The 15440-nt window shown below is 53.7% G+C and overlaps 1 protein-coding gene across 1 annotated transcript in view; it reads right to left on the reverse strand.

The window, feature by feature from the left end:
• Window positions 1-2717: 2717 nt before the first annotated feature.
• CCDC12 (coiled-coil domain containing 12) overlaps window positions 2718-15440 on the reverse strand; it is a 41871-nt gene continuing 29148 nt past the window's right edge. Inside the window, exons 3-7 of the mRNA XM_072854891.1 lie at window positions 6503-6582; window positions 4811-4872; window positions 4676-4710; window positions 4113-4189; window positions 2718-3814 (exon numbers count right to left, since the gene is read on the reverse strand). Coding sequence (XP_072710992.1) covers window positions 3735-3814; window positions 4113-4189; window positions 4676-4710; window positions 4811-4872; window positions 6503-6582 — 334 coding nt within the window. The 3' untranslated portion in view covers window positions 2718-3734. The remainder of the gene's footprint in view (window positions 3815-4112; window positions 4190-4675; window positions 4711-4810; window positions 4873-6502; window positions 6583-15440) is intronic.

Raw genomic sequence — 15440 nt, forward strand, 5'->3', positions numbered from 1 at the left:
GTCCCATTCTGGGACCCCAGTCCTATGCCAGGACCCCTGTCCCATGCAAGGAGCCCAGTCGCGTGCCAGGACCCCAGACCCATGCCTGGACCCCTGTCCCGTGGCGGGACCCCTGTCCCGTGCCAAGATCCCTGTCCCATGTTAGGACCCCAGTCCTACGCCAGGATCCCTGTCCCATGCCAGGACCCCAGTCCCATGGCGGGACCCCAGCCCCATGTTGGGTTCCCTGTCCCATGGCGGGACCCCAGCCCCATGTTGGGTTCCCTGTCCCATGGCGGGACCCCAGCCCCATGTTGGGTTCCCTGTCCCATGGCGGGACCCCAGCCCCATGCCAGGACCCCAGCCCCATGTTGGGTTCCCTGTCCCATGCCAGGACCCCAGCCCCATGGCGGGACCCCAGCCCCATGCCAGGTCCCCCAGTCCCACGCCAGGATCCCTGTCCCATGCAGAGACCCCAGCCCCATGTCAGGACCCCCGTGCCGGGATCCCTGTCCTATGCTGGGACCCCAGCCCCATGTTGGGTTCCCTGTCCCATGCCAGGTCCCCCAGTCCCACGCCAGGATCCCTGTCCCATGCAGAGACCCCAGCCCCATGTCGGGACCCCCGTGCCGGGATCCCTGTCCTGTGCTGGGACCCCAGCCCCATGTTGGGTTCCCTGTCCCATGCCGGGACCCACACCTCGTGATAGGGCCCCAATCCTGTGCCAGGATAAGCGATGCTTCACTGCGAGGCCCCGCTGGAGAGGGAAACGGGCCCGATCCTGCCCTTCCTCCCCACCACCCTGCTCCAGGTACCAGCCCAGCCCCTCGTGTCCTGCAAGGACAGCTCTGCTCCGGGTGATGCAGTCACAGCCGCAGGCGGAGCACAGGTTTGCTCTGGGAAAGGCTGTGCTGGCAACGCGAGGCAGTTTAAAGGCAATTTAAGTCCCTTTAAAGTCAACGAGGGAAAATTCTCTTCTGCTTCACGCCGTTGCGTGGGGTGTTCGTATCTATATTTGACACGTGTTGCAAAGCAGAGGCCAGCAGTCCAGCTCCGGCCAGGGAGGGAAGGGTAGCGCGGGTACCACGCAGCCGGGTGGATGAAGGAGCATGGCAGCATCCCAGCCGGAGCGGCTACCGGGGATGCAAAGCTCGGCTTTGTGGCAGGGTCCAGCCGCTGGGACTAGCCGGACATGGTGCGGTTTTGTGCACGGAGATTTGCTGACATCTACAGGGCATTTCATGGAGAAGAAGCCGTGGCTCCACGGGGAACGCGTGTTCACGCTCCCCTAATTCCCTTCCCAATAAAGAAATACACGTTAAGGTGTGTGACAGCCCAGGTCACTAATAACTAACCACAAATACACCCCTGTGGTGGAGCAATCACTGAACATTCATCTCGATCGTTGGCAGCTCCGTTGGTGGAGGAGAAGCCATCACTGTCACAAGTCGGGGGGTCCTTTTCATTTTTAAGCATCCTCAAAGCATCACCACGTGCTCTGCCCGGTGCCGAGGATGTTCCCGTACAGCAGATCTACCCCCATGTTCCATGAGGGACCCACAGGGCAGCGTTACCTGATGGCCAAGAGCACCCACGACAAGTAGCACCCACCTGCCCCTACGGCATGAGGTGCCTGGGTGGCACCTTCACACCGGTGACAGATCTTGGTTTTCTTGCCTAGAAACGGTCTGACCCCGGACAACAAGAGCAAGGGGCACTAGGGCTGCCTCCTACTTGGAGAAGAATAGGGCAAAACAATAAAAATAACCAAAAAATGACCCCCAGGAAGGTGGCTGGGCTTTCATCCCAGGTGCTTTTCCACTAGAGAGCCCAGAAGGAGTCCACAACCACGCACCAACGTTGGAGCCTGGTGCTGGATAACCACTGGCCCAGGTGGGTACGGGTCTCCCCTCACTCCATGGGATGTCTGTCTCCTTGTTGGCCCCACGTACCTGGGAAAGGACCCCTCCAAGGGGTGACAAGCACCAGCCCGAGGAGAAGACGGAGCAGGGATGGCTGCAAACACCAGGAACAGGCAGCCAATGGAGAGGGGAGGCAGCTGGGGGCTGTAAGCAGCCATTTGTGCACGGAAGCTGGAGGAACCAGAAGGCGTTTCACCAGATCTTTGCTCCTAGCCCATCATCGGGAAGCAGGAACGGGGCTCTGGCAGGTGGAGAGCCCCTCGGGTGTCCTCACATATGGAAGCACAGAGTGGTGGGCAGTCACAGCAGATCCTGGCAGAGGGACAAGCATCGATCAGTCTGTATTTAGCATGGCTGGGACTGATCTTGTCCTGCGTGGGGACCTGGTCTCGCTGGTGACAATCTGAGATGGCAGATCCAGTCACCAAGGCTGCAGCAGGCACGAGGGCAGAAACGCCATTCCCCTCCAAGGCAGGCTGCTGCCGAGTGAAGGATGTCTCACCCCCAGCAGCTCTTTTCAACGGGCTTTTAAAAGCAGCAGGACGCGTGCATTAACAGAACAGCTATTTTTATCACAGGCGAACTCTTCTGTAAATACCACTGTCAAAGCCATACACACCAGATGTTTCACCTCGGGACAAAAACACCGTTGAATCAAACACAGAGGATTCAGGAGGCCATACAATCAGGCCTGGCCAAGACACCCATCCTGCAAGATCTTCAAGAGCCAGAGCAAATGTTCCCAGGGAAGACGCAGGGTCAGCCCGGCAGCATCCCACCCGCTCACTTCTTCCAGCAGCATGGGGCTGGCGTCACCCCAGGGTGTTGGGTCCAGGAGTTGTGCTTGACCTGCTGTAGCTACAGCTCGGCCACCTCAAACTTATACAAACTGAAGCCCGCTGCTCCCCGTCCCAGGGAAGCGAAGGGGACAGGGAGCAGCAAACAGTGGTCTGAAGTCCCCACAGACATAAGGGAGATGAAGGGAGCTGCCTCCACCCAGCCCTCTGCAGAACAAGTGACAGCTCCTTCCACTGCGGGACCATTTTATTACGAAAAGATTTGTTAACAACAAACTTTGTCAATTATAAAACATTTAGAGGAGTGGTACACACCACACAGCCTGGAGGGTCGGGAAACTTCAGGGAACAGAACAAACTCCACGTTAACCTCAGCTGGACAGAGCAGCCAACAGGTCCTGAGCCACACAGCCACTTCCAGCAGAATTACTCTGCACATGCTGGGTCTGACCACAGATGTTCCCAAATACTCACAGCTAGCTCTCCAGAGCGAGAGATCTCGTCCTTCCCCACGTGGCAGTGACACCAGCTCTTCTGCAGAAAGGAGCGCCCCGAGAGAGGCATCTCTGCACAGGAACAGGAGCATCAGTGCCCTGGGAAATGGCAGCGCCTCTCTAAAGGCTGCTGTTGGCTGTGTGGGCATCTTCTGGCTCACCCATCAAGTGAGAGCAGTTAGCCTGAATTTATCTTCTCTGGCACTAGCCCTTTTGCCCACACCTTCCTTGCTCCGAGTCCTGGCAGCCTAGGTTCAAGCTAACGTGGGTTTCTGTCCTGCTCCCATCAGCCCCCCGTGGCCCCAAAAAGCTATCTGTGAAGTGTTCCTCGACAGAGGAACAGCCATAGTCCAAGAGAGGACAGCAGGGCTCCTTGGATCTGCCCCTCTCCTTCAGGTACGGTAGGATTCACAGGGCTTCTGGCAAAGCGTTGGTGAGCAGCGTGTCCCAGTGGGGTGCCTCTACCTGAGAGCAATGGGATCGGCGGTGCTGGCAGAGGCAGATCCGCAGAGCCCATGCCCGAGGCTGCTGGATGGACCTCCTCAGTCAGAGTCGCTTCCCTCCTGCTTTGCTGACCCGACAGCGGACGCCAGCTCCTCCTCCTGCCCTTTCAACCGCTCTCCTGCAAGCGAGAAACAGCAGCGGCTTAGGGATACCGGGGAACCCACACAGCGGAGGACCTGAACTGCAGCCCCCGAACCCACAAACCATCCTTCCCTGCTGCACAAGCCAAGCGTGCGTGCAGCCTCGGGGAAGCTATTTGGGACCGACAGCTTCACAGACCCTTTTGGGAAGGGGATCAAGCTCCACCGGTCCCTCCCTGGCCCAAAAGCAAGGCACCGAGCTCCCAGTAAGGATCGTGTCGTCCCTCCGGAACAACTGGTGACTCCACACACTATGCCTACAGCACCATAACGCACGTATCAATTCAGCGATGGCTCTCTGCGTCCTCTTCTCCAGCTTCTCCAGTTTCTTGGCTACATCTCGCTTCAAATCCCTGGGGAGGAGAGTGACAATGTCAGAACAAATCCTCGCCCCAGGCAGATGTGAACACAGGGGCCACGTTACACTTTTCCCAGTGGAAGAGAAACTCCCCTCTCCTATAAGCACCACGGAGCAGACCGTGTGTGTTTGCCACCAAGGCAGCTCACGGGCCAACCAACCTGATGTCCAGAGCATCCCTTGTGACTGAGGCCATCATAGAATCATTAAGGTTGGAAAAGACCTCTAGGATCATCTAGTCCAACCATATGGTGAACATCAGCCAACATCATGGTGACAAGCACCCCAAAGGGATCAGTGGAGTCACTCAGTGTAAGCAGGAAGAGGGAGGACAGCGCCGTGCCTTGCGTCTCCCTCAACAGCAGGGCAGGGTTTCCCATTTCTAACACTTTTAACCCAACCTGGACAACCTCGAGGTGATGGTAACCCACTGCTGATGCCAACACCCCTTTCCCAGGAGCAGGGCTCTGCAGGTACTCACCAGTCTGGCTTCCTGGGGGCCAGGTTTGCCAGATCCTAGGGAGGAAGAGGAGACACCCAGTGAGAGCTGCAGGTGAGGTTCAAGCCTGGATGCAGATAGAGGCACCTGGCACACAGCGGTCCTGAATATACGTACCACCTCGTCGATGATGGGCTCTGGCTTGGCAGCCTCCAGCTGGTCCTTCACCTTGTCTTCCACTAGATGGGGGAACAGGACCAGCATCAGCGCAGGGCACAGCGGTGGGACACCAAGGGGACAAGGCATAGGGAAACCCACCAAAGTTCTGGGCTCAGTTCAGAAAAGCTTTTATGAAAGCCCATTTGAATGTCTCTGCCTTAAGAGTGCAGTAAATACAAGTGAGTACCCGTGGGTACAGACGTTCCCCCACCACCCAAACCCTTTCGGAGACTCCTAAGAATCATCTGAAAATGATGCAAACCCAACAACCATTTAACACCACAAACAGCAACGGCAGTGAGAAGTCTGCTGGGTTCAAGGCCCCTTTTCGTAAGACCTGCAGGGATCAGCTGCTCCACGGGTGTTTAAACTGGAATTTGACTCACCGTGACGCATTTACAAGGCCACCCCACCTGAGACATCTTGGAGGAATCAAGCTCTAGCCCAGACCTTACGTAAAGGTCTGCAGATCCTGAGGATAATGGCAAAGCACACGTGGAAAACAGGCTTCTATCCTTCGACGCAGGCATCTGTGCACGGAGGGGGTGCGGGCACCAGGGAGCACATCCCTGAGGGATGAATCCTGCTCCAACAAACGGATACGCCCGAGGCACATTTAATATGAACCCACACCGAGTCCCAGCTCCTCTGTCCTCCTCCATCCCCAGCCTCTGCACAAAGTGCCCGAGGACAGACGGGCTGGTTACTCCAGACACGGGAACCGCAGCCGATGGGCGCTGCAGCTCCAAAGAACGGCTGGCAGAGAGTGCAAGTTTTACTGGAAAAGGTCAAAATTGCTGTGCCCGATTCCAAACCGCACACCCAGGAAGAGTCAGAGGAAGTTTTAAACTTTTACAAAAGGATAAAGAAAGTGCGGCGTCAGCATTCCTACCTACCAGATCTCTGCCATGCTCCCAAAGGCAGCCTTTTTATTTAGGACATTTTTTAAAGAGATCCATTCCAGGAGGACTCCATATTTCAAGATCAAGGGAACTTCTACCCTTCACCTCCCTCTCAAGAGCTGCACGGAGGTTCAGTGCAAAGAAATAGCAGACTGAACGCCCTGGACTCATGACTAATATTTGTTTAAAGGTAATTCAAACAAAAAACAGCCTGAATCTCCTTGAGAATTCTCCAGCAAGAGCTCCTCTGAGTATCAACCCTTTGGTTTGGGGCTGGACTCGGTGTGCTCAGACACACACCCCACTTGTGCAATGCAGGGTGTGCAGTCCCCACGGGCGAGAGGGGATGATGAAGCAACGGGGCCTGCAAGCATCACACTCGCCCAGCTCCCACCACGGCTGCTCAGACATGCCAGCACCCTCCAGGGCTGCAGACACTCATCTCCTAGGACCTACCACCCTCACACCACCAAGTTGCTACCAGAATACATCCCAGTGGCTTTTCCACCTTGGGCTGGAGCGAGCAGGAACACAGAGGTTTCCAAGCCACCTGATTTTTGGAAAGAAAAAGTACAACCCATCCATTTTGCAGCATGCTGGCTGGATGCAGAGTCCTGCGCTGTTTTATTTGTCCTCACAACCACAAGTGCTGTTTCATTCCCTCACCACAGGCACCAGCACCATCGTTGGCAACACTTCTGCTTTCGTGTTCCCTCATTGCGCCTCCCATGTTCCCGCTTGCACCCACCTGAGGCTGGCTTGGCCTGGGGCACCTTCCTCTTCTTCAGCTCCTCATCTTCGGGCTCGTAGTTTCGCAGTTTGAGCTCCCTGGGGAGGAAGGGGAAGAGCACAGAGCACTGAGAGACGTCCGTGCCACCCCGGACTGTGCGCTCTCGCTAGTGAGGGGCGCATCTGCATCACCGGCTGCAGGCAGGGGCCAGCAGCAACCCACCCAGATCAGAAAAGACAGGGTCAACCAGGAGCTTGGCACGATAAAGGAGATGTCTTGGCAAGGCAAGCAGATGCAGCTGGTAATAGACCCAAGGTGCCTTGCAAAGCTCTGAACTTCAGCCCAGCTCCCTTTTAGGTGTCAACCCAGTGATAGATTCAGGATGGGAACACCAGAGAAGATCCCCAATCAGGGAAGAAAATGATCCCAGGAGGGTATGCAGGAAGGACAGGGGAAAAAAAAGAGTATTTAGGCTACAAGGTGGTTAACCAGTCACTAGAGATGTTTCTGGAAGTGCCAGAAACAGGGGTGCAGGTCAGCCACATGGTGGAAATAAGGGGAGCAAATTCAGGTTCCTGAGCAAATGGGTGGTGGAGCTGGCGGTGACAGGGACGATGATATCCACGACACCCAGAAGCTCGCCCATCCTTTCACCTCCCTCCAGGAGAGCTCAAGAGCAGCAGTCAACCCTCTCCCCAGCACACACACCTCCCCGATATTCAGATGCTAATTCTCCCCCTTTTCAAGGCTGTTCTTTTTACACCTCTCCCAAATAATTTGGGCCTCAAATGGACAATCATGACACAACCTCAGTCATGTGCACCCCCAGGCTGATTCCTCCCCGAGTTCAAACCCTGCAAGCTTCAAGCAGAGGCATCTCCAAAACCAGAGCCCTGAAAATCAAGCTCGCAGGACCCCATCCCACCTCTGGTTGCTTATACACGCGTACAACATGCTCTGCAGGCTGCTGGATCTATATAACAGTACATGAGCCCATAGGGTAAATTAAGTAGATTAAACTCATTTAACACTGTCAATGGGTTTAATCAGTTTAAATAGAAACTGAGGCACTTGCTGCCCAGCAATGCTCCCTCCCCAGCCGTCAGCAAAGCCTTTGGCAGCGATGAGGACGCAGAGAGCCCCGATGCAAACGCAGGAGAGGGCAATTTTATCAGGCAGGAAAACTAATATTACTATTTTTCCTCCCAGCAGATAGCTGATACCTGGGGCCAATTCCTTGCTAGACTTTACTGATGGAGAAGCAAGTGAGATACAACCCATCCAAAGGGCTTACAATCAAAGCAGAGAGGCAAAAGAAAGGGTGAAGAAGCTACAGCGCAGGAGAGATGAGAAGAGGAAGGTCAGTGGTCAGATGGCCACGCTAATCTGGGAAGCACAAAAAAACCCAACCTTGGAGGTCCTTGGAGCACAGCAGGAAGGTCCTACCCTTCCCACGCCACCCCGTCCCCTCTCCGGCAGCTGTCCGAGCCCACACCACGGCCGGTGCCACGGTGGTGGTGAGAGCACGTGGTTGGAGCTCAGCAAGACCTAACGGAGATAAATGCGACCAGCAGACTGGAAACCAGGGCCCAGGCAGATTAGGAGACTTGCAGACATTTCTCATGTAATCAAGCCCGGGTCCCCCGAGCCCTTACATCAGCGCAACACCGTGCAACAAGAACAATCTTCCCAGCGCTGGGAGGAAGGATGCTTAAAAGAAACACAGGAGCGATTAGCATGTAGCTGCACCACCTCCCCCAGGCCAAGAGCACCTTCACCCCATGAAAACAAGCTGCTGTGCACAGTTTTACGTGTATTTTTACGCACACGGGCCCTGGGAGGAGGGATTTATTAAATTAACCTCTAACCGACCACCATGAATCCCCAGCCAGAAAGGCAGTTCTTTTCAGGAAGGCTGATCTTAGAGGATCAAGTGATTATTTTTTTGCAGAAGGAGATGCCACCTCCAGGCACACAGAAGTCACCGTTATTCCGTGATTTTATGGACAATCTCTGCTTAGCAGGATTTTGTTGCTAACCTGGGAGGCCAGGGGAGGAAGAGGAGCAGCTAATTCATTCAGGAGGTAATAGGACGTCAGGCTGCGATGTCTAACATCTGGCTACAGGCTGGCTCACACGCGCTGGAGAGGATTTATCTGGCAAAGTGACAGACCCTGCAGAATGCGAACTTTCAGAATCTCCCAGACTTTCTGGTCTCCTTAGCCCATGTTTAGAAGGATTTACCTGCAGCTGAAAGGGAACCAAACACAGATTCCCTAAGGTCAGATCACCTAAAATAAGAGAGCTACGAGCTAAGCAAGCTGTTTCTTTCAGTCCAGCAAGATGTTACCGTTACACCTCGACAAGCAATATTTTAAAATCATCGTTTTGCACATGCAATGGGAGCTGCGGCTGCCTGGCCACAGCCAAACCAGCAGAGAGCTGAGAGGTCTTCTGTTTGCAGCAGAAGTTCCCGGATCCCACATTTCAAGGGGCATAGACTCTGGAGGTCTGATTCCTGCTTCAAGAAGAGCGTCCAGCCCTTCATTACATTGCTGCAGGGCTTCGGCACCACTTGGGGAACACACAAAGAAGAGGGACTGGAGTTTAAACCTGCTCCCCACCACTCTTCCTACCCGGAGAAACCCCATTTCAGCTTGCAAACAAAAGCCTTGCAGTCCAGCACTGCTCATGCTCGCTGGAGGTTTATTCACGACATTCAAACAATAAAACCACAAGGCACAACTTGGCAGGTTCTGCCACAGATGGGACGAGCGGCGGCGCAGGTCTGGCAGAAGGGGAAGCAGCTGATGTGTGGGGGTGAGGAGGAGAAGCATGGCGAGATGATCCCCCCCGCGCCCAGCACCAGGGCTTTCAGATCCTTATTAAACCCATGCACAACTACAAGCGCCAGGAGAAAAACAAACAAAAATTGATCCCTTTAATTAACTGTACAAGGCGAGAGCAGCTCTCGCACCTGCCTCCGGTAATTCTCGGTGCCCAGCGCTCCCCGAGGCCACCTCCTCGGGGGGGCTCGGGGATTTCAGCACGCTCAGGCCCCAGCAGCGTCACGCTCACCAGGAGTGGAAGACTTGTCTCCCCCTTTGTCCATGCATGAGTATATCTGTAAGACAGAGAAACAAGCAGCAGAGCGGTGCTACCCTGAGTAACTCGAAGGCAGGCAAGGGTTAAGCATATATATTTTTAGAAGTTGTTACTGGTCTTCCACAGAGGTGGGTTAAATAAAGTTCAGGTGCCAGCGGTTCCTCTAGTACTGCATTCCAAAAAGACAGCCCAGTGCACTTTACAAGTGATTAATTATCCAAGTTCCCATGAAAACAAACAAAAAAAAAACCACCCACCAAAAAACCCAGAGCTAACAACAGGCTCTGCAGCAGAACGGGCACATAGGAGCCAGGTTAGGGAGTGAGCTCCCGGGGCGGAGGGCACATCATGGCAATGCACCGGCACTAACATGAGTGCTTAACGCTCCTCGGGAAGGACCGAGCACCGGGACAAGACCTGGGTTTGAACCATTTGGCTTTAGGGTGGGATCTAGCTCGTGCAGGCTCACGAGCAGATTTTATCAGCATCTTCTTATAACTGATGGACGTGGTGCCAAATCCAGGAGATGCTCTCCTGCCCCTTCGAGCACCTTGTGCAGTGTCTCCCAGCCCATTTCAACCCAAACGAGCCAGGACTGCTGGGGATGGAGGTGGTTATAGCCTTACAACTGGCACTGGGTGCAGATCTGTGCTGAAAGCTCCTAGGACCGCACACAGATTTGGGTAGCTGCAGCGATTACAGAGGGGGCACAGCTTTCCAGCATCTCCTAAAAGCCCATCAGGGGTGGCAGGTTCCCTGTTTTGGGTCAGGAATGCCTCAAACCTGCTTTCCACTGTGGGCCCGGAGCTCCTTGCCGGGGAAGAAGGTGGTATGTCAGCCTTTCTTTGAAGCAGGCGGGTTGGAAATGGCATGGCATGCAGGGTATGCGCAGAATGCAAAGAGCTATCTCAATGCAAAACACAGGACACTCAAAGCTGTCTGCAAGGTTGATTTTTGCTTTACTCCTTCAGCCCCAAGGGCTTTATGGAGCAAACACCAGTCTTCAATTGATGAATGGATCTTTCTAAGCCTTCTGGTGAAGAGCCCGCAGGCCGGTGGCCTTGCATCAGGACCATGGGGAATGGGTTTGCCAAGAAACCCTCTAACAGCGATTTCTTCAGATGTCACAGCATCCCCGCTCCCGTAGTTACTATCACAAAACAGTCACTTGGAGCTGCACTGACAAGACTGCTTCAAGAGCACCTTCCTATTTTTACCTCTCTGAGGACAGGGCTAAGGGCCAAAGCAAGCTGGCTAGGATATCTCGATATGGTTTTCTTTGTGCTTCTGGAGGTGAAAGAGGCAAGCAGACCTCAGCAGGACAGATACTAGCAGAAGGCAGGAGTCCAGCAGCATTTGCCCAGGATCAGAGGTGGGTGTCCTCCACGGCTCTTCACCTCTTGGTCTCCCTCAACCCCTTCATGTCACTCTGCTTAAACATCTCTTGTGCTCCTCAGCATCAGCTTTAGGCACCTGATGAAGCTACAAAAGAAAAAAAAAAGATGCTTCCTCTGCTGCATCATCAAAACAAAGTGATTTCAAACACCCAGACCCCAGACAACTATTTTTTAATTGCCATGGTAGAACCTTTCCATTCTTTGGAAGCGGTTTAGGGAAGTCCTGGGTGTTCTCAACCCTATCAGGCAACTTCTTTGCCAAAGCCCTGGAGAAATACCATCTGGTTTGAGAATTTGCTGCCCTTTGACTTTCCCAAGCTGCTCCAGAGACCGTTTTCAGAACTTTCCATTTTTGCGACGGCCACTCCAATTTGCTTGAAACCAAATGTCCTGGGCAACCATTTCCACATTGCCCTTTAAAGAGGAACCAGCGCAACAATTTCATTTTGTTTCTCTGCATCTCCAAAATTCACTTACTCCTGAGTGGTCCTGGGAAGCCACACTCAAACACGTAAAGAAATTATTGCTCCAGAAGATACAAGGGAGGTCTCAAATCCTTCAAGGACTGATGGTTTGGTGGACCCTCCTCTGCTCCATCGTGTGCTCCGTGAGGGCAAGAAGGTTTGAAGGAGCAGGGACAAGGCAGTCAGACAACTAAGGACAGCAAAGCAGAAGACTTCAGCAGCAATCCAGGAGGTTTTGGGTCCAAGTTGCAGAGAGCTGGGTTCTGGCCACGCTACTGAAGAACCTGAAAGGAGCAGGGACATTGGGGTACCTGCGGGGCCATGTGGTGAAGGTGTCCCCTGGGGCAGCACTCAGATGCTCTTCAGTGGCAGCAAACGCTTCTGCTCAAAGTGCCTCTTCCCTTTTCTGTTTCTAATTGCAAATCACATAGCAGAAGTCATTTTCAAGCTTTTTCTACAGGCCCCCTAATTTTTTTGCCAGGGAAAATTCACTGTATAGTGAGTTTGACTGACTGACAAGCTTACTCTTCTTCCTTCTGTCTGCAGACCCCATGGAAAGAACCAGATTAAGAGCATTTGGGCAGAGATTTCAGGCTTGGATTCTCGTCCCCTCGGTCACTCCCCCACCGACCTGCTGCAATTCTCTGCAAAGTCACCTAGCACATAGAGGGTGCTGCGTGATCACCCATGGGTGCTGAGGGAACTCGACAGCACCATCACCCTCCAGGGGCACTGTGAGACTTGCTGTACAACACCCATCGATCCTGGCACAGACTTCATTCCACAAACCCTCTTTTTTTGCACTTCGCTTTCCTACCCAGCCTGTCCCCTTGCAGATAGCTTTGACGTCTGCTCTTTGACATCTGGGTGCATCCACGTCCTGCTGCAGCCTTCCTGGAGGCTTCCCTACAGCGGGGCTGGCTCGAAAGCATGGTTCCTTCATCTCCAGGCTGCCTCACTGCATGCAGTCACCCTTCCAGCAACCAAGATACACACCGAGACGATCTGCATCTGCTCCGACTTAGAAACCAAGAAATGACTTTCACATCCCGAATGCACACGTTAGTCAAGGCTCTCCTCGCACCCTCTCTTGCAGTAGGATAGAGACGTCTCGAACGCAGAGGTCCAGAGTTGTTTGATCAAGAGGACAAAGTTGTTGCCGTCTTTCCTGAACTCCTCGCCCAAGGCAGAAAAGGAACAAGCAAAGGCAGAGACCCACCAGCACCCACCCTCCGAGGAGCAATCTCTTTTTGCTGGGAGAGAGCTGCTCCTGCTCAAATAGCTGAGCATGTCAGAGCACATCCTCCTCCCCGAGCAGCTACCCAAAGGCACTCAAGGAATGCCAAAAAAACAAACGCCTCTACTACACCGCAAGCCCCCAAAACTTGCCGAAGCAGCTGGTTTCTCAGGACTTGCTTCCTGGGGGAGCACAGATGGGGAGAGACATATCCCCAGGTGTTGCAGGAGGAGGGCTGCAAGAGAAGCTCTTCAAACACAGGCAGGTGCCACGAGGTTGTCTGGCCTCCCACGCTGCTTTCCAGGCAGACACAAGCAACTTCAACATCAGTAAATACAACCGGGACAAAACCCACACTCGATCTGCAGCGCGGGACCCAGGCTGGTGATGCTGCACCAGGAGCTGGCTGATGTACAAACCCTGACCCTGTCTGCGGCACCCAGCTACGCTCCTCCGCGTGCCAGCGCAAGAGCGTGCTTTGCCCATGATCTTATGCGGTTTCTCCAGCTTCTTTGGCTGATGGCAGGTCAGAAACGATTTGCCACCCTCGAGGCTCAAGCCAAAAAGAGGGCCTGAAGGTACCTTGGTAGGACTTGGATGACCACAAGACCTTAACAACCCTTTGGCTGGCCTCAAAACGGTAGCAAGCTCAACTTCGCTGCAGCTCTGCACTTCAATAACCACATTCAGATCCACCGTCTCGGCACAGAGCCAGCACAAGGTCTGTGAGCAAAAGAGATGCTCCAGGTAAGCTCAGGGTTACGTACAGCCTTGCCCCCACACCGCACCAAGAGCTCTCCCACAGATGGAGGTCTAAACATCCAAAAGTCAACACCCAAAATGTTGCGGTTTGGTTACAGCAGGGATGCATTCCCAACAATGACTACTGAAAAAGAGTGGACTGCTGGGAAGATGCTGGGAACTCATAGCCAAGGGTTGGGTAGGAGGGACCAGGGTTTCACCTTTGGCTGCTCACCCTTGCACCCCGTTGCCGGGGGACGGGCAGAGGGACACCCAGCTTGTCCAAGGCAAAGCCAGGATCACCAGGTACCCGTTGAACACATCGACAGCCTCTGTTAGGAGGGTGCAGCCAGGCTGCGGACCAGCTGAAGCTCCATGGGGCAGAAGTAGATCGTCTCCCAGATATCTCCTCCAGAGTGAGACAGGCACGGCTCTTCCGGAGGGAAGGTCCACAGCATCCTCACAGCTCTGGAGGGGAGAAGGGCTCTGCACTGCATCCAAATGGGCACAAGCATCTTCAGGAGGGAGCCAAGATCCTGAGAGCTCCTAAATCTCCACACCCAGTACACCAATAGTTACCAGCCAGGTGGATTCACCCATCTGAACTCCTGTTCTCCCTTCTCCGGTGCCCAGCAAAAGGTGTGCTGCTACTGCCCTGCCCCTGCCCACCTCTTCCTGCCGTGGGCCAAGCACTTCCCCAATGGAGGGGACATGCGCTTGGTTCCTGGAGATGTGGGGTGGTGATGGAGCCTGACTCATTGCACAGTATCCATCAGGATGTGCCACCAGCGGTAAGAGGTTCAGCTGTCCACACAGATGGTCAATCAAACACAGAATCATATAAGTCAGAAAAGACCTTTAAGATCATCGAGTCCAACCATAAACCTAACACTGCCAAGCCCACCACTACACCATGGCCCTGAGCACCTCATCCCAACGGCTTTTAAATACCTCCAGGGATGGCGACTCCACCACTGCCCTGGGCAGCCTGTTCCAACGCTGGACAACCCTTTCAGTGAAGTAAAATTTCCTAATATCCAGTCTAAACCTCCCCTGGCACAACTTGAGGCCGTTTCCTCTCGTCCTGTCACTTGTTACCTGGGAGAAGAGACTGACCCCACCTCTCTACAACCTCCCTTCAGGTAGTTGTAGAGAACACGCCATGTATATTCAGCTCAGCCTACACATAAATACTGCTCTCTCACATATTTGACTGTAGGTTTTTTTGTTTTGTTTTTGGTTTTGTTTTTTTTTTAAACTCTTCATTAAGGTCTCCGCGCTCCAGGATGTGAGGAAGCACGTCCGCACAGCAGTTATCCTTGCTACTGCCTCGGCTGTCCTGCCAAGCTAAAGCCAACGCTGAGCAGACTCGCCACTGTATTTTTTTGTGCAGAGATTAAAAAAAAAAGTTAAAAAGTGGTTTTGACCTGCCCCGTGACATTCTTCTCACTGCGAGGGGAGAGATCGTGTTTCCCAACCCCTGCCTCCCCCAGCTCCTCCCATAAATTCATCTCTGCAAGCAGCACAGCATGGAGCTGTAATTTTAAAGGATGACTAAGTGTTGAAACACCAGCAGCTGATTAACAGCAGCTCACTGAAGCTTAATTTCTAGTTAAGTTGAAGAGTTGAAGATATTTTTTTCCCTCCTCCCTCTCTAAGCCCTACCTTGGGTTTTTATTGACACTTTTGACATCCCTGACAAGCTCTGCTTGCAGAACTGCAGCCCAACTTCAAAGCTCAACGCCTCTCTGCTCCCTGCAGGGTGGCAATGCCAGTCTCCAGCCAGCCATGGCTTTACCCAGCGCTCGCCTTGCAGATCCCCGAGCCCCAAACCGACTGCTTTTCCCCGCGGGAACCAGGCGGAAGGGCCGAAGTCCACCCACACCCTGTTGCTTGCAAAGGCGGATCGCAGGCTGCGCCGTGGCGGGAGGCGTTTCCTGGTCAGTGGGCTAAGCATAACTGGTTAAAACAAAAAAAAAACCTAAATAAGACAAGCTTTTTACAATTACAGA

The sequence above is a fragment of the Ciconia boyciana genome, chromosome 2, assembly GCF_034638445.1.
Source record: "Ciconia boyciana chromosome 2, ASM3463844v1, whole genome shotgun sequence".
Classification (NCBI taxonomy): Eukaryota; Metazoa; Chordata; class Aves; order Ciconiiformes; family Ciconiidae; genus Ciconia; species Ciconia boyciana.